At 40.7% G+C, this 18,547-nt stretch overlaps 1 protein-coding gene across 1 annotated transcript in view; it reads left to right on the forward strand.

Annotated features, from left to right (window-relative positions):
- TET2 (tet methylcytosine dioxygenase 2) overlaps nt 1–14,063 on the forward strand; it is a 21,392-nt gene extending 7,329 nt beyond the window's left edge. Inside the window, exons 3-9 of the mRNA XM_010136357.1 lie at nt 2,039–2,132; nt 3,272–3,480; nt 4,257–4,407; nt 6,547–6,636; nt 9,211–9,348; nt 10,783–11,143; nt 12,412–14,063. Of these exons, the coding sequence (XP_010134659.1) occupies nt 2,039–2,132; nt 3,272–3,480; nt 4,257–4,407; nt 6,547–6,636; nt 9,211–9,348; nt 10,783–11,143; nt 12,412–13,817 (2,449 nt within the window). The 3' untranslated portion in view covers nt 13,818–14,063. The remainder of the gene's footprint in view (nt 1–2,038; nt 2,133–3,271; nt 3,481–4,256; nt 4,408–6,546; nt 6,637–9,210; nt 9,349–10,782; nt 11,144–12,411) is intronic.
- The last annotated feature ends 4,484 nt before the right edge of the window (nt 14,064–18,547 follow it).

The raw sequence follows: 18,547 nt of genomic DNA on the forward strand, positions 1-18,547 counted from the left end.
TTCAGCAGAGTATAGCAGCAGCCACTTGAACAATGGCTGTTCATATGGTATGAACTGCGTGATTCTCTGACTGAAGAACTCCAGAACTCATCCTTGTTAATTAATTTTGTATCCCTATGTAAAAAAAGCAGATACTTTCCAGCACACGTGTGCAATTGGTAACACTAATCACAACTGAAGCACTTTCAAACTCACTTCCCGTGAATATGGATTGACTTTCGAGGTATCAGCACTGCCAAACAAACCAAGATTTGGATTTAGACTTGAAGTTAATACTTTGGCTATACCAGAACAAATTTTTTGCAGAATCCATGGTGGATACATACGTTTTACCTCTTCCTTCTCCCAGTCCCTACTTCATGCTCAGTGAGTTTTCCTCAGTCTTTAAAGCCAATCAGCTTTGCCCTGAAAGTAAGCATGACAAACATCAGGCACAAATTCCTTTGTGACAGCTGGAAAGATTTGAGACAAAGTCCATTTCATTTCCAGAGCGTAATGTAAAACATATTTCTATAGCGGCATCCACACAGTTGTCCTGCAATCCAGATTAGCAAATTGATAGAAAATGTTAAGATTTAAAATAGGTTTTTTTGATGTGGTTAATTAAAGAAACAAATGTCTACTAACATCCAAGCCTAAGTAGGAAAAAGTGACTTAACAGTTGCCTGCAGAACATGTGTAGTACAACTTGATTTTATTTGTATAATTTCCTGTGACACTGAAATTTCAAAATGAGATCACATCTAAAAGTAAGCATTTTTCATTTCCTTTACAGGACAGCAGTTTAAATATAAATATTTGCTCTTAAGTCACCAAGATTTTAGTGCAAAACCAAGAGGGATGAAAGGTCAAAAGTTCTCAAGGTATCATGAAATGGCTGCATAACAGGAAGGAACTATCTTGATTGTTCTATAAGTAACAGGCAAAGAAGGAGGAGATTGTGATTTAGTCCCCATACTTGGCTATTAAAATAAAAAAAAAAAAGCCAAAAACTAATGCCAATGAGAGTGGCAGAATTCAAGAAATGGTGACGAAGTGCAATTTGCCCAGTCCCCAGAATGCAGCTGAATCAACGTGGTAGCTGGATCTGTAACGTTGCAGACACTGAGGTTTCTAATGCACGGCCTCACCTGAGACCTGGTGTGCTCTAGGACTCCGCAGATGGGCACCCCCCAGCTGCAGCAGCCCGGGAGGAGGCCTGGCCAGAGAACTTGCCTGGAAATGGCTTAACAGGTCTGACGATTTTTATTGATTCAAGATTTGCTTCACTTAGTATTTGCTGCATCTTTCCATCTGATTTATCAGGACGTGGAAAGTGAATCCATTTGCTCTGGGTAACTACTTACATGTGGGGCTAGATTCTGCCTTGATAGCATAATCACCTTGATAAATGCTTCAACAAGAGCCAAGCTTGCCCACCTCGGTCGCAAAAGGACACACACAAATGGCATCATTCGAAGGCACCTTGTAATCCTAATTCAGTATGGAAGTCAGGCAGAAGTAAATAAGTAACAATTTGTGAGCAGCTGATAAAGGAAATAGATATGATACAAATTAATCATGACTTAACTGATTCACACCGTATCTAGGCCAGAAACAAGCACAGAAAATTAATAGTGACTGCTGCATGCCAGCTGTTCCATGACAACTTAATTGTATACCTTTCAGAGCAAGAACTTTAAGTTTAACCCAGAAATTAAAGAAAAATGTAAAATTCCTCCCCAAAATAGACTTCAAGTCCACTTTTCAAAATGCCATCTGTAGCAAAACTCTCTACAGATACATTTAAAAGGTTTGGGAATATTAATGTGATACGTATAATTTTTACTCATTCATGATGTGTTAAAGACATTTGTCTCTCTTAACGTCTCAGTGCACCACTGCAATAAAATCAGCATGATAAACAGCATTGTACATCCCTCCCTGTAATTCATAGGGTTTATTTTTTAAGATAAGACTGGCAAATGTGCTCCATCTTTTCAGTGTTCACAGAGAACCCAATGAATCTGCTTACTGTACATGTTTTTGTTTGTTTAAGATTTGGACAGAAGGGTAAAGCTATAAGGATTGAGAGGGTTGTCTACACTGGGAAAGAAGGCAAAAGTTCTCAAGGATGTCCAATTGCTAAATGGGTAAGTGATGTCCACAAATGTCGAGACTAACCTAGTTCAGTATGATGGTTCATGTAAGCAGACAGCAGGGACATGTCCTTCTGTTAGTTGACACTATGAAACTTACAATAGCTCAACAGCAGCAGTACCACAGGATGCCTGTAGCCTGCTCCCACCCCTGTCTCTCACACTCCATTTACTTGTTGCATGGAGAACAGGAAGAATAAAATTTGTCTTAAAGGTATGAAAACCTCAGAAGGAAAGCAGTTTCGCTTAGATTTAAGATTCACAATACCAGACATTCCCACTGCTGTTCAATTTTGATTTACAAATAAGTCCAGTAAGTGCACCACTGTAACGTTTTTGAAATGCACTCCCCGTTTGAGAGAGGCGTTAGGACACCCTCTTAGCAAACACTGTCATACTTTGGCACAAATTACTGAGTGGTTTGGGTAGGCTGGGGAAAGACAGGATGAGGAAAAACTGGTACATGATTATAGTCTTGATGCATGCCAGACTGCGCCTTTTTTTCAGATACCCACAGTAGCACGAGCACTGCGAAGCAAGGGCACTCTTATTTGAACACATCTACTGCTTTCCTCTCATCACTGCAAGATTTTTATGTAGTAAGGGCAGGTCACAAAACTTGAGTGGCTGATTACAAGTTTAGCTGCTTAAGTTTGGGAGGGAGAGGGAGAGAGCTCCCACGTCCAGTTATTTAGTCTCTTCCTTATCTACCTGCCTTTCCCCACATGGCTCCTGCCCTAAGTGCAGGTGTCAACCATCCAGCTCTGTGCAGGGAGGCATCTTTTGCTCACTAATCAAACTGGGCCACTTGTACCATAGGGGAAATTCAGGAGAAGATTCCTGCTTTGATTCAGAGCATGGGGGATACTTTTACAAAGCTTTTTCCACAACCATGCCATCAGTCAAACTTAGCCTCTTAAGAGTCAGCTTCATCAAACCGAAAGGGTAGCCCTGGTCCATATCGCTAAATGAGAAAAATGGACCAAATTTCCAGAAACAAGGAGGAAGACAGAAGTAGAAGTAACCTCCACACACGCACTCTAATGCTGGGGTTTCCCATTCTCTTGTTCTTCACATTAAGAAATGCCTTTTCTGTGTTGGGGCTCTGGGGGTGTGTGTTGCTGTGTATGCAGGTAGTCCGCAGAAGCAGTAAGGAGGAAAAGCTACTCTGCTTGGTGCGCGAGCGAGCAGGCCACACGTGTGAGACAGCCGTGATTGTGATTCTCATCCTGGTCTGGGAGGGAATCCCAACAAGCCTGGCCGACAAGCTTTACTCTGAACTCACCGACACCCTAAGGAAGTACGGCACGCTCACGAACCGGCGGTGTGCCCTCAATGAAGAGTAAGTGGAACAAAGGGTATGCTTGCCAAACTTTCAACCCCACCTTTGGCCTCAGACCTGGCATTTCTGCTCATGCTATTACCCTGAAATATACATAATCTTCACAACTACTTCAGGCAGTTTGAAACCTCACAAACTTTGTGAGAAAAACAAAGTTCTTACAAATCAGGGAAAAACATCTTCCCAGAGCTGTGAAGCATCTCAGTATATTTAAAGAAAGAGATCTCAGCAGGGTCCAGGACAGCAAGTACCTCAACCTTGCAATAAAAACTAGATGCACTAAATCATACTGTAAGCTACACGAGGCAAGCCTGAATCTGAAGAAATTGCAATGTATTGTTTTCCCGTGTCTTTCTGATAGCAAAGAACATCTAGACCAAAATTCACATAGCTATCACTGTATGTTACTTTAGCTTCATGGGTAGAGTCACATTGCTCCGCCCCTGTCAGAGGGCTCCCGCATTCTTGCGGTACCATCGGTACATGCCCCTTTCAGGTTCCATGAATACCACTACCTAACAAGGCACCACGCAAACATACCCTTTTAGCATAGAAACCTCACAGTCATTGCCTTGCGACCGTGAAGTTATTCACCCTGATAAATTCTTCAGTTATAGTACGTATGCCTCCCTCTTTCATTGCTTCATGATTTACTGATGGAAGACGATCCAAGACCACTGATTTCCCCAGAGTGCTGGCAGAATGCCGGCACCCACTGCGGGAGTGCCCCAGGGTGACCCGCCTGCTGCTAACTGCCATATTCTCTTTTGTTTTAGACGGACTTGCGCATGTCAAGGGCTGGACCCTGAAACTTGTGGTGCTTCATTTTCCTTTGGTTGCTCCTGGAGCATGTACTACAATGGTTGTAAGTTTGCCAGAAGCAAGATCCCAAGAAAGTTTAAGCTGATGGGGGATGACCCAAAAGAGGTTGGTGTCTGTTTCTAAAGCGAGCCTCATTTGCAAGAAAATGTTTTCTGTCACTCTGCAAGTAGAGATACAGTTCAAGAGACCAAGGGCCAGAGCCCTGCCTGAATACCATACATGTAGGGTAATTAAATAACTGCCAGTCAAAACTGATTGACTCCAGTCACTGAGCCGGCTGAATTGACTGTCCAAATTCTGACAGCTGGTAAAAGCCCTGAGATCTGAAACCATGTTTTTAGGCTATCACATTTAGAGGAGAGGGCATGGCCTGAATAATTGTGGCTATATTACAACTGCAATTGGGCAGAGCGGAAGGTTTACCAACTGAAGGAACGTAATATTGCAACTGGGAACCAAAGCAGACTGCATGGAGTCAAACATAATGAAACTCTGAGATGACAATAGGAACAAGAGGATAGGAAGACTCACTCATTCTACCTGCAGTCCTGTCTCACCGAATGTTTCCAGACTGGGAAGTGTGTTACAGCAAACTGGCAACTATTTTAAAACAAGTCAGAGTAATGAAAAAACCATTGACCTTAGCCTGGGCACATGATACCTTTGAAGTTATGACTGCAGCGACTCCTGGACATCTCCAGCTAGTCATGTGTCTGGGAGGTTCCAATGGCCCAGTCTGTTTTTTCACAAGCATGTGCAAATTTAGTTCCTTGCTTGCGTACTGATACGTAGGTCCACAGCTATTTGCTGTATTCTGGTGTCTTACGCAAATCCAACCATTTCTTTCACGTGATCAGGGGCCAGGTACTTCTGCATCCTACGGCCTGTGCTGAGGATGGCACAATATGTAGAATACCGTCATAACTAACACACATTTTTTCTACCTGCTGCTCTTCTACAGCCCCAAGGATTACAGAATAGCTCTCCTTCAATCCTGCTGTGGTACAAAGCCTTCTTTATCAAAGCCTTCTTTATCCTAAATCCCCTAAATTTTCTAAGCTAGATTCCTGGCCAGAGCCCACCAGGGCACTCTTCGAGCTAGCATTCTTGAATTTACTTCCCATGGAAGCCATTGCTGTGCAGTGAAGGTGATTTTACCCTCCAGTCTTGTTCCCACGTTAAGTTGGGGGCAGTCAAAGCATGCATCCAGACCCGGGACTGGGTCCTATAGCCTAGACAGTTTACAGACAACACAAATAGAATCCTTACCAATAAAAAGTAGAATTAACACTTACAAATTGTAACCTACTGGCCATATAAAAGCTCCAAGTTCCTGCAGCAGCCACAAGGTCACAACGACATATTTTTGACAATAGTGCCATTGTGGAGTCCCAAACTAGAATATAGTCCCATAGTAGGAGATACAAACTTTTAATGCACTAAACACATCTCCCCCAAACCCACAGGGTTTTCACAGCTCTTCACACGCTCCTAAAATATACAAACTCCTAAAAACAACTATACCACTCTAACATGCCACTGCTCTTTATGCACTTGATATTAAAAATAAGGGCCTCATATAAGTGAGGTTTTGAATTTGGGATTCTCATCTTGAGAGGATGGGGAGCAATTATGTTATTGAAGTACTTTATTTGTCAAGAGCCCTACCTTTTGAAAGTGTGTGCCTCTCTTCATAGAAAAAATAAGCGTGGTCATTCCTGCCTCCATATCGCCAACTACTAGACACGTCCGCAATTCTTCATTGCTTAAGAATTGGGAACTTTTTGAAGTCTGAATTATTTAAATAATTTTAAATTGTTTCATGAAAAGATATTTGTGTGTTGAAGTGCTGTCATTGCAATGACAGCCTGATCGACATTCTGATACTATTTCTCTCAAGCTTTCTAAATACTAGTATTTTCCCAAAACTCCAATAGGGAAGAAGATAATGAGGATCATCATGCTTGGATCTAAAACATCTCCATGTTGAAGAATGTGATTCTTCTTAATATAAGCCAAATTATGATTATAGTGTGCAGTGTCCTCTTGCAAGGATCACAGTACACTGCTACTTTAAATGCTGTGAAACAATAAAATTAAAAGCAGATTCACAGCAGGTATTGGCTAAAGAATGATAACAGCCTAGGCCATTACACAGCTATCTGTAAACGTAGTTGTGGAAAGACTTAGATCCCATACATACAGTACGGCAATGGCATTGAACTCTATTTCACCTCCTAACAGGAAGAAAAACTAGAATCAAATTTGCAGAATCTGTCAACCCTGATGGCACCTACCTACAAGAAGCTTGCACCTGATGCCTATAACAACCAGGTACGCTGGGGAAAAAAAGGAATTGGAGCAGTCAGGCAAATAACCTGATCTTTGCCACGCTTCCCAATGCTTCAACCTTGCGCCAACCCATTAGGTACCTTTTGCGCCAGCATTTGTTTGATATCGGGGTAAAGACAAATGAAAATGAACAATTCCACTTAAAATGCTTCCGGAATTAAAACTAGCAGAATTTGGTCTGCTAAACAGAACTAACCTTTTCACCTGCATCAACTCAATAAAATTAATTCACATTTCAGCAGAACTCTTCAGCTCTACAACACAAATTTCTGGACTGCACATGAGTCACCAGCCAAACTAGCAAAACAGCCATGAAGATGGTGTGAGAATGGCAACAGAAGGCAATGGATCATATTGCACTTGTGTCCTGAAGCCACAGTTTCAGTTCTGCTCTCTGAAGTGGCAGATGAATTTATTTTTCACCAAAATAGCCATTACCAACGTGCTTTTGGAGTGAAGTTTCATATTTGGACACACTCAGGCGTGCACATGCACACAAGTGCCTACACCAGCCTTCTTGCAGGAGAGGATCGTGCACGTCTATTTTCTGTGAAGCAGTATTCACAGATACTAGCACATTCAAAGCCTGTATGAGGTTCTCAGTGTGGCTGTCTCTCATCTGAATTCCTTTACCAAAAGGAATTTCAGATATTCAGGTCAAAATTTGACAACATACCCCTTGCAAACACATAACTGTTGGCTTTGGTTTTTGTCGCTCAGGTTCAGTGCCATTACAAACATTCAAGAACTTGCAGTCTCCAAACTATCAGCATTACTGCAAACTATGACGTCCTTTTTCTTTCCTGTTGACAGCGTTTTGCTGTAGCAACCAGCACAAGACAGATTTTCAACTGGAACAGAAAGAGTAAACTAACACAGAACTGTCCATTTTTGTTTGGTGTAACACTTGCACGTTTAGTAGCACCTAGGCAGGGTAAGCAGATTCAGTACAGACGTACCCAGTTGCACTTACCCGATTAGATAATGTTTGGAGACTCATTATAGAGGAAGCTGTGGCTGTGTGCCCACTAGCTGTGGTTATCTGTCCCAATATCTGAGAAACATTCTGCAAAGAGAAGAAAGGAAGAGGAAGAATTAAAAATGAGGGGGTGGCGAATAAGAAAAATGTTCTTTCCTTGGGCTGCTTTTCTTTTCCCACAAAAATTCACAGAAGAACTTCTCTCTAAACTTGGTTCTGCCCAACACTTGTTGAAAATACATGCCTCTACAAGTTTCAATTTCTACCTTGGGTAGTAAGATGTGCATATAGCTTGGCCTCTTTCAGGAGTTTCACGCAGACCTTGTATTTGTGGGGAAACCCTGGTCAAGCTCTTGTCAGCAGCTTTAAAGAGAGATGATCAAGGCCTAATTTGTATGGTATTGTAAAAGGTTCTAAAACCAAAAAGCCCTAAAACCAATCCCCCTTTGAAACCTGAAAAGAAATTCCAAACTCCAAGATTTACTCTAATCCAAGATTGGATTGCCACTGGATTAAAATTCAGAGTTGGAAAGGGTCTGGACCCAACAGAACATCTCAGAGAACACTTGCACCAGTAGACTTTAATCAGACAACTGCAGTCTGCCTAACAGTTTAAGACCGCTCATGTTGAAAAAGTTTACTTTTTTCAAGTTTTGTTCTGCTTTTATTTTCAGATTCCAGGGAAGTAAATATTCCAAAATTGAAAAATAAAGGTCTGTGAGCAAACTCTGCATCTTTTTTTAGTGGTCTTGGATCAAGACTTGGCAAAACTTCTAATTTCACCTTAACTTAAAATGGGATCCATTAAGTTCCATTAAGTGTAGATTTTTTTTTGCATTCACCTGAAAGGTTCAGGAATTTCAGCAAAGCATTTTACAAACATGGTTTCATTTTAAATTTTCTAAATAAAATATGAAACCGTCATTTGTCTAAGGCTTGATCTTCTATTACAAAATCCTTTCTTTTTGTGTAAGGTTTATTGTTGAATTATCAACGCTTTGTAAAGCTCCTTAATAGCGAGTACATGGATAGAAAGTACTGCCTTGACTGAATTTTCTCTATTTTTTTGGTCAGGGGTTAGAGTTTGTACTTAAGCTAATGAAATATATGTTTGGCATGCCAAAATATTACAAATCAAAACGCAAATTATTGTTTTCATGAAGTCATTCTGAAATCAGTTTTCTAAAGCCATTTTCCCTTAACAGCTTGGTATGTTTCCAGTCTACACAAACATGTCACTTGCACAGTGCCAGATGCTGAAACCATGTGCCACATTTGTCATGTAAAAACACCAACCACTGCCAAAGAATCAAAAGCAATATGCAATGAAAAGTATTACTGGCCAATTTCACAATCACACCAGAGACTGAAGGGAACAGGGAACAAAGCAGCGAGGAGTGAACTATGGATACAAAATTGCCGTCAAATTGCTTGATATAGTTTGCCTTCAAGATCTGTATGTTGCCACCTGCAAGATGTTAGGAGACTTGCATGTTGTCATGATGGAGCATTCAGTGTTGATGGCATGCACGGGCACATCCGGCTCCGTTGCAGTGATACCTGTCATCTCTTTCCAGATCGAGTATGAACACAGAGCATCCGAGTGTCGCCTGGGTTTAAAAGAAGGTCGCCCATTCTCAGGGGTCACTGCCTGCCTGGACTTCTGTGCTCATGCTCACAGAGACTTGCACAATATGCAGAATGGGAGTACGCTGGTAAGTCCGTGATGCGTGGGGCCTCCTTACTCCAGCACTGATCTCAAGTATTTCATTCATTATCTCAGTCTCTTTATACTGGCATAACACAGCAGGCTAAAAAAAGAAACATCAAAGAGTATTTGAGCTAACTTACTATCCCCTAAATGATTTTTTTTCATTCAGTTGAATGAGACTTATTATGGTGTATTAAAGAGAGGTTTAATATGCAACTGGTAAAAGAGAAACTATGGAGCCAGCGGAAGGAAGGTCCAAGCAGGGCTGAAATGCCTCCTTCAGTGCTCCTGGCACAAAACGGTTTATATATGTCCTCTTGAAACACCTTTTTCCTCTAAGAACTTTGGATTATATCTTCTAATAAAATAGAAACGGAAACAAATACCTTCTTTCAGAGAGAGTTTTGGAAGTTGTGGATTTCATTCCCGCTTGGGAGGAGCCTTGCCAGCCTTTGCATTGTACACACACCCTTTCCTCACTTCAGCTCTGATCTCTAGCATGTACAGCAAAGGTTCTGTAGAAGATAGCAGAAAAGCAAGCTGGCTTCCAGTGTGTTTTGGATTATTTCTGTTCCCTGGCTACTCTCTCTGTGACAGTACAGTTAGGGTAAATGTAAGAACGAATACTCGTTCAGTTTTGAATAATGAAAGTTGTAATTTGCCACAGCTACCTAGATTTACAGTGCAGCTCTCATTACAGCCAAAGAGAATATCTACTTTTTTAATACCAATTGAATTTTTCCTGTTGCCAGGGTCTGACTTAATTGACAAGTCAACTAGCACCAATACAGCATATATTTCTAGCTGAGCTTTCTTCCTAAAACCGACGCAATGATTTTGCTACAGAATATGTCTGTATCAGCATCTTTTCCCACTGAGATCCTCCCAGTACCTGTTATAGCTGGAGCTGAGACAATGAGCACGCTGCATGGCACAACAGCAGCTTCCTTAAATCTTATTACTAAGATTACAGAGGCTCGCTCCTTTGCAAAGTCCTGGGAGTTGCTGTTGTAAGGGGGCGTGACGTACAATGGCAGTTCGTTATATTGCACACTAGTTCTAAGAAGTAGCTACCTAATGTACGATAGTGACAAAATCTTCAGGCGAGTATGAAGTCCCAGCTTCCACTGTTTGAGCTCTGGCCACGGTGCAGTGGATCTCACAGAGTAATCCCTAACTGTACTGTTCAGCACAAGCATAAGAAAGAGACATACATACCTTCTGTTTCTAGCAACGCTGGCCAAGAGCGCAATGGAAGAAATGAAATTGCGGGCCTATTGTGACACGTGTGAATTGCGCAGAAAGCAACAGATTACAAATAGCTTGCCAGGTGCCAATGCCGATAGTGGCGGGGCAAGTAACATGCACAGGCTGGTATTTCAGATCTCTTCTTCTCAGACTGATTCGAGAGAGTTACTCTACCACACCTTTCCAACAGGTTTGCACACTAACTAGAGAAGACAATCGTGAAATTGGCCAGACACCAGAAGACGAGCAGCTCCACGTGCTCCCATTATACAAAGTCTCTGATGTGGATGAGTTTGGAAGCACGGAAGGCCAGGAGGAGAAGAAGAGGAATGGCAGCATCCAGGTCCTTACCTCCTTTCGCCGAAAAGTAAGGATGTTAGCAGAGCCTGTTAAGACGTGTCGGCAAAGGAAGCTAGAAGCAAAGAAAGCAGCTGCAGAGAAGCTTTCCTCCTTGGAGAATGGGCCTAGCAAAGCTGAAAGAGATAAGTCTGCTGCAGCACGCAACAAGCAAAGCAACTCTGAGGCGGCAGGTCATGCAAAACAGCTAGCAGGTAAACACGTGAATCGGATCGGGATCTTTATCAGCAGTGGTAAGCTTCCTCAAAATCAGGGCCATCTGTAATGAGCCTCAAGAAAACCATTATTCTCAGCCCATTTCTAAAGTAAAGAGAATTCTTGAAAGTAAATATCAATGTTGTACATTTAAAAATACTAGAATGCCAAACTGTGGTCAACTCTGGAGAAGGAAAAAAAGAAAAGAGAAATGCTTTATTGTTGGATAGTTAATGCCTGTAGAAATCCCATGCTTTTGCAAACTCTGCTTGCCATGCAGTAAAGTACCTTTAAAAGGCTAGTAGTGCTAGAAGCCATGAAGAGAAGTATGTGATGCTGCTGCCAGAGAAAGAATGACCTCACATCACTCACTGTTACAGAGAACCTCCTAATCTGAGGGGATTCAAGCCTAACATCTTCACCGCTATTTATACTCACTGCTTCAAGAGCAAAAGCAGAACACGCTTTTCCATAGCGGAGTAAGAACTTAAAAATCCATCTAAAAATCCCTGGCAGTTTTCATCAATAGATTTGAGAGTCCTGAGCAAAGGAGTTCATCGTGACTATTGTTACAGCAGCTTTCTCAGAGAGAAAAGAAGCGATACATCTGAGGACACCCAGAAAGTCACTGAAATACCTATGAATAGAAGTCAGCTGTCCCATGACCCAGGCTAGGGTTGTAACCATTAAACGATGCCATTTCACTCTAATGAATTATGGTTTTGCTCTTACATCCTCAGTTAATCTCACTTGTTAGTGAGCTGTTCTTCCTGTCAGTGAATGTCACCGTTGTTTTTTTATGTAAAGCTAGGAGCATTTTTTTGAGACAGTTCTATTAATATAGATAAGAAGAATTATTTATTATTGGGGGAAAGAAGGTTACCTTGTGCATGGCTGTTTGGGAGCACTTTGATGCTCAATTTCATGGGCTGCTTAAAGGATGATTCAACTCTTTGGATTTTGAGCATGTGACTGAACAGATTGCACTGTCCTCTTTTTCCCCATTGCCATCAGCATCTGATCTTGCGGGATACAGGCCAAACACAATGAGTAGCCTTAGTATTTATTCAGCTTCTTAAAGGATGATATTTGAGATATGAGTAAAGGGAACCTCTGTTAACTTATCATATGATAGACTTCTCTTGGAAATTTCATAGAAATGTATAATGAAAAGTCTATAAAGTATGTAGTTTATGGGGTTTGGGGGTGGGGGAAAAAAAAAGCTTGGTTGTTGTGAGGTGTTTTTTTTTTCTTTTTATACCTACAGATCTTTTACGTCTTTCAGGACCAGCCACACACCAACAACAGCAGCAGCAACCTCCACAGCGCACTCTCTCTAACAACCCTCAGTCAAATCCTATTAACTCTTACTCGGGTTCAGGTTCTGCAAATCTTTATGTAAGGTTGTCTAATCCAGCCAATGCTTATCCAAGCTCTTCATACACTTCAGATCCCTATGGAGGGTCCAGTCCCATGAACCTCTACACAACCTCATCACAGCCTGCGGGGTCTTATTTGAATTCTTCCAGTCCCATGAACCCTTATTCAGGATCGTTAAGTCAAAATAACCAATATCCACCCTATCAATGCAATGGAAACATACCTATGGACAACTGCCCCTCTTACTTGGGCTCCTACCCTTCCCAGCACGTGGACCTGTATAGTTGCCAGAACCAAGACCACATGTCTAAACTCAGCCTACCACCCATTCAAACATTATACCAGCATAGGTTTGGGAATAACCAGAGTTTTAGTCCCAAGTACTTGAATTACGGAAACCAAAATATGCAGGTAGACTCCTTCAGTAATTGCACCATTAGACCAAATGTCCACCACGTAGGGTCTTTTTCCTCTTACTCCACCCACGAGGCTGACGGCCATTTTATGGAGGTTGCCTCAAGGTTAAAATCTAATCTGAGTAATCCGGGCATGGATTTTGCTGCCATGAGTAAACCCAGTGAACTTCATCACGTGCAACCCCCTCCACATTTAGCTCACGACTACCATTCTGCTCCAAGTATGTTTAGTGGTCCTCCTAATTCACTGCATCTCCAAAATAAGGAAAGTGAAATGATTTCACAAGCAGTTAATGGTTTGTCTAACATGCTTCCAGGTCAAAACCATGATAGGACTACTCCCCAGGGTGGTTTAGATAAAACTGATGTGCTGAATCCAGACAAAGCAGAGGATCCCGATGAAGTCTGGTCAGATAGCGAGCAGAGCTTTCTGGATCCAGAAATTGGAGGAGTGGCAGTTGCTCCGTCTCACGGGTCAATTCTCATAGAGTGCGCAAAACGTGAGCTCCACGCAACAACTCCCTTAAAAAATCCCAACAGGAACCATCCCACCAGAATATCCCTTGTCTTTTACCAGCACAAGAGCATGAATGAGCCAAAACATGGTCTGGCTCTGTGGGAGGCAAAGATGGCTGAGAAGGCAAGAGAGAAAGAGGAGGAATGTGAGAAGTATGGTCCAGACTACGTGCCTCAGAAATCCTACGGCAAAAAAGCAAAGCGGGAGCCTGCTGAGCCACACGAACCCTCTGAGCCAACGTATGTGCGCTTCATCAAGTCCCTCGCACAAAGGACACTGTCGCTCACCACAGACTCCACAGTAACTACATCTCCATATGCCTTTACACGGGTTACAGGGCCTTACAACCGATATATCTAACTTCACACCTTTGTTGGTTACCTCATCTGAAAAAACACCTTGTCATAGGGTAGTAGTTCTTTAGATTTGGGGGAAGGCAAGGGTGGAGAAGAAAACAGTGTTTTTACAAAACTCATCAGTGGAAAAAGCCTCAGCACACCAGCAAAACGAGGTAATCTCACTAGCGCACTTGTTTTCCACTGGTTTTTAAGTGGTCACAGATGGCACGTAGGAAACAAGACCAAAGCATCCTATGCAAAAACAAAAACAAAACAAAAAGTGTTTCACAATTTACATTTGAAAACACTGGCTCCATTACTGAAAGAGATAATCTGCAAAGGGATTTTTTTTTTCCTTCTTACAGTTTTGCACATCTGTGGCCACTTTTAATGTCATCGAGTCATGGAACAGGAGCAAAAAACCCCCTTAAAAAACAATGCTGTAGTATTACAACTGCAGGAATCTTAAAACAACATCTGGTGCTGAATCTATGATGTACTGAAATACTGGAATTGTGGCTTTCTACCATGCAGTTTTTACTGTAATCTTATTAGTCTCTTGATTTTATTTAACAAAGTAGATAAGTATAAAACGTAACGAATAGACAGCAAAACACTGAATTTGTTTGGATATTCTAAAACCATGGTGCTATCTAAGAGAATGGTGTCTTTATTTTAACAGTCGAACAGTTAATGCCTTTATAACAAAGTGTCAATGATGTAGTCAGATGTTCTTCGACAACAGGGAGGACCCGTTTCATTCATGTATGTATTGAATTTACCTGGTGTTAAAATAAGCTTAATTTTTAACAAATGGAAATTACAAAGACCTCTGGATTTTACTCATCCAGTCAAGTCCTAGAAAAGGACAATAAAATAGAGATATTTTTTTTTAAATAGTGTTTTGAAAGCACTTTGTCTACCTAAGCTTGGCAACTTGAACAATGCTAAGGTACTAAGACATTAAAAAGAAAAAAAAAAAAGAGAGTTTACTTTGATTTTAAAATGCAAAGATAATTTTTTTAAACTAAAAAAGCTTTTAAATACTTTTGTTTTAGCCGTACATCTGCTAGTGGGCTACATATCCATTTTTAATAGTCAGTTATGGTAAAAATGGGGCTTACTGGATATAAGGGAATACTTTAGTACACACACAAAACACACGTTTTTCTGGTGCTCATCTCACACAGCTATACTGTAAACTGTTTTCTACAATTATTATGACAAGTTCATTGCTCAAATGTGTACAGTTTTAAGGAAAGAATTTTATATTAACCACAGGTAATAATTAGCAGCATGTGACAGACGACAACTAGTTAGCTTGGGCTTCTGCTGTTTTTAAAGATCTGTACGCTCCTCAAATACCGAATGGCAGATTGCTTTTGTGTTGATAATTATGTACATTGTGGTGTCAGTCATTTCTCGGTGCAAGTGTCCTCTTTTCCAGGAAGATTGAGCAGACCGATGCCTACACAAGATGAATGAAACAGGGTTAGTTCTGTGTGATTCCGTTGATTAAATAGAAAAAAAAAAAAAAAAAATAGGGACAATGTTTAATGTGTCTGGTTTTAACCGATGCCTACACAAGATGAATGAAACAGGGTTAGTTCTGTGTGATTCCGTTGATTAAAAAGAAAAAAAAAAAAAAAAATAGGCAGCTGGCTTGCTGTGGTGGTTTTAAATCATTAATTTCTATTAAAAAAAAGCAGGAGAGTTGTATAGTAAATTAAATTGTAAACAAAACTTTTTTTAACACGATGCTTTAGTATTTTAGTACTGTAAAAATATTAAATCTATATATATTTGGGTTTTGAGCTGAATTCACATCATGGTGCTACTCAGCCTGCTACAAATATATCATAATGTGAGCTAAAAATACATTAAAAGGTTTGAGTGATGTTCCTACTTGTCATATACCTCAACACTAGTTTGGCAATAGGATATTGAACTGAGTGTGAAAGTTTATATATTGTACACCATCTTCTTTCCCCCCAATAGCCTTTGAAAAAAACAAACAAAAACAAAACAAAAAAAAAACCTCTCTCAATACTTGACATTTTAGCAAGTATAACTTGAACTTCAACTTTTTTTTTTTTTGTTCTAAAAATTCAGGGATATTTCAGCTCATGTTCTCCTATGCCAACGTGTCACCTGTGTGTATGTAAAGCTGTTGTAGGTTAAATATATTATTCTTGGGGTTTTCTGTTTTGTTTTGGTTTTTTTTTCAGGGATTTAATGCTTTTCTTTTGAATCCCTTCTCTAATTTTTCTTGTACATGTATTGATGTAACTAAAACTAATTTTGTAAATTTGTTAGCTCTTTCTATTGTAATGAAAGCGTTTAAGAGATTTAGAATGTTTTGCCTGTTTCAAACAAATAAACAAAAAGAAAGTAGAATGCACTGAGCTGATTAAAGGGAAAAATGTAAGGCAGGGGTTTGGCAAGTGACTGTTTGCTAGAGTTGTTCGAGTCACTCTCTAAACAAGGCTTCTTGGATACTGTAATGAATAAAATAAAGTATAAAAAGGTACAGTCTTTACAAGGGCTTCCCTAAACACGCAAACCTCCATGTCCCAGACGTATCTTGTGCAATATACTGTAAGATCAAGTTTGGTCGAAAGAAATTTTATCTAACAGAATCACAACCTAACTCGAATAAATCAAAGGAGGCCTCTGGGTTTAATGGTCAACTATTTATTATGGCAATTTTGTTTTTTAATTCTCAGTCTGTGACTTTACCCACCTTGAAACAAAAGTTTCGCCTTTTTAAAAAAAAAAATGATGGTTATATGTCAGATGAATTAAATCATTATAAATCTTCATCTTTTGGTGATTTTTTTAAGTCCTATATGATTCATGGAATCCGTAGTAGATGTTTGGTTGATATGCCATGCACTGTCATTTGCCAAACTGCTGGCAGCAGGAGCGGGAAGCTTAGCTGGTGAATCAGTTTTGTATTGTAAATACCCGAAGTGTTATTTTTGGTGTACAGAACCCTGCCTCAGTTGGATCGAATGACAAAGCAGACATAAAATTGCTTGTATAGGATTATCAGGTTGACTATAGCCATACTTGAAGATGCTTCTGAGTGGTGTCAACTTTACTTGAATGAATTTTTCATCCTGATTGACGCACAGTGGTAAAAAGTTCACTTCTAAAGCTAGTGGTTAACTTGTGTAGGAAACTTTAGCAGTTTGACACTAAGGTAATGAACTTCTGTGTGCATTTTCTATGCTTATGTTCTACTTTTTTTTTTACTTTAGTTTCATTCATTTTCATGAAATGTTTGGTTTGTCTATAAAAAGAATCTGAGGGTGGTTATAAATACTGTAAGTATTGTAATGTAATGCAGGTTATTTGAAAGCTGTTTATTATTATATCATTCCTGATAACGCTGAGATGTGGGTGTTTTTAATAAAATTTATATTTATTTAATGCACTCTAAGTCTGTCTTGCACAAACTTGTCTTTCCCTGTCATTCTTACCAGCTAACAGCAAAGCCAGCACAGTGAAAACATGGCCCCTAGTGCCAGCCACAGGTCAAGAGCCCCAGGGGAACCAGACCACGGGTACAGGGCCAGGGAAACTGCTAGCCCGTGGAACTTAAACCTAAAACTGTGTTAGAAGGAACGGAGCAGCTTTGAAACTGAGTGCATCAACTGACACACCAGGACACCTCAAACTTTTCGACGAAGCAGGCCCACCCCCCAGGTTTAGCACATCTCCATCTTCCCGACTCAAGCATCACGCTCCAATGGAATGCATCATTAGGGACTGGAAAACAGCAGATCTGGACATCGCATTTATCCCTAGTTCTGCTTTGACTCTTGCCTCCGATGGGTTGGGATTCTGGCTCCTAGCTCAACAGTAGGCTACTGCACAACAATATCTGTGTTTACAGTGAGGAAGGGAGGCATTTTTATGGGCAGGAAGAGGGTGTAGAACCATCACTGCTGGTTTCCTGCTGGTGTTTGGACACAGCTGAATATGGCGTATGTGCTGTTGGAATGTCCTCACTGCTCAAGTAACAGCCACAAACACACACCTGGCAGAATCAGGACAGCAGGGAGACTCCAGGTGTTCATTGGTTGGTTTAGGGTATTTATATCTACCTGTTTATGCATTTTTCTGTTGATTTACTCCCAAATGGTGGGATGCTCCAACAGAGTATTCTTGCACCAGGGAACGTTTAGGTTGGGTAGTAGGAAAAATTTCTTTATGCAGAGGGTTGTGAAGCATTGGAACAGGCTGCTCAGGGAGGTGGTAGAGTCCCCATCCCTGGAAGAGTTTTAGAAGACGTGGATGTGGTGCTGAGGGACATAGTTTAGTGGTGACCTGGCAGTGCTGGATTGACGGATGGACTCAATGACCCTAAGTCTTTTCCAACCTAAAAGATTCTATGATTAAGAAAGAACAAAATTACAAGACTTTATAAAATCTCATATATAATCTAAATCACACAATCTACAGAAAAACAGAAGCAGTAAGAAAGTGTATCTGAATCAATACCAGGACATTCACTCTTGAATTCATTCATTCAAAAAGCTTGTTTTCATGGTTCCCTCTTAAATTCAACAGATAGTAGGACTGAATCCTGAAATACTCTCTCCTGTGGGGAGAGGCAGGAATTCCTCTCTCCACAGCTGCAAAACACGACTGGAACAATTGATACTTGAAAGCTTTTCAAGCTTTCTTTTGTAAGTCCCCAAGTTCGTTGTCAGCCCTGGTTACCCCATCCATCAATGCCACACA

The sequence above is a fragment of the Buceros rhinoceros genome, unplaced genomic scaffold (assembly GCF_000710305.1).
Source record: "Buceros rhinoceros silvestris isolate BGI_N320 unplaced genomic scaffold, ASM71030v1 scaffold12475, whole genome shotgun sequence".
Classification (NCBI taxonomy): Eukaryota; Metazoa; Chordata; class Aves; order Bucerotiformes; family Bucerotidae; genus Buceros; species Buceros rhinoceros.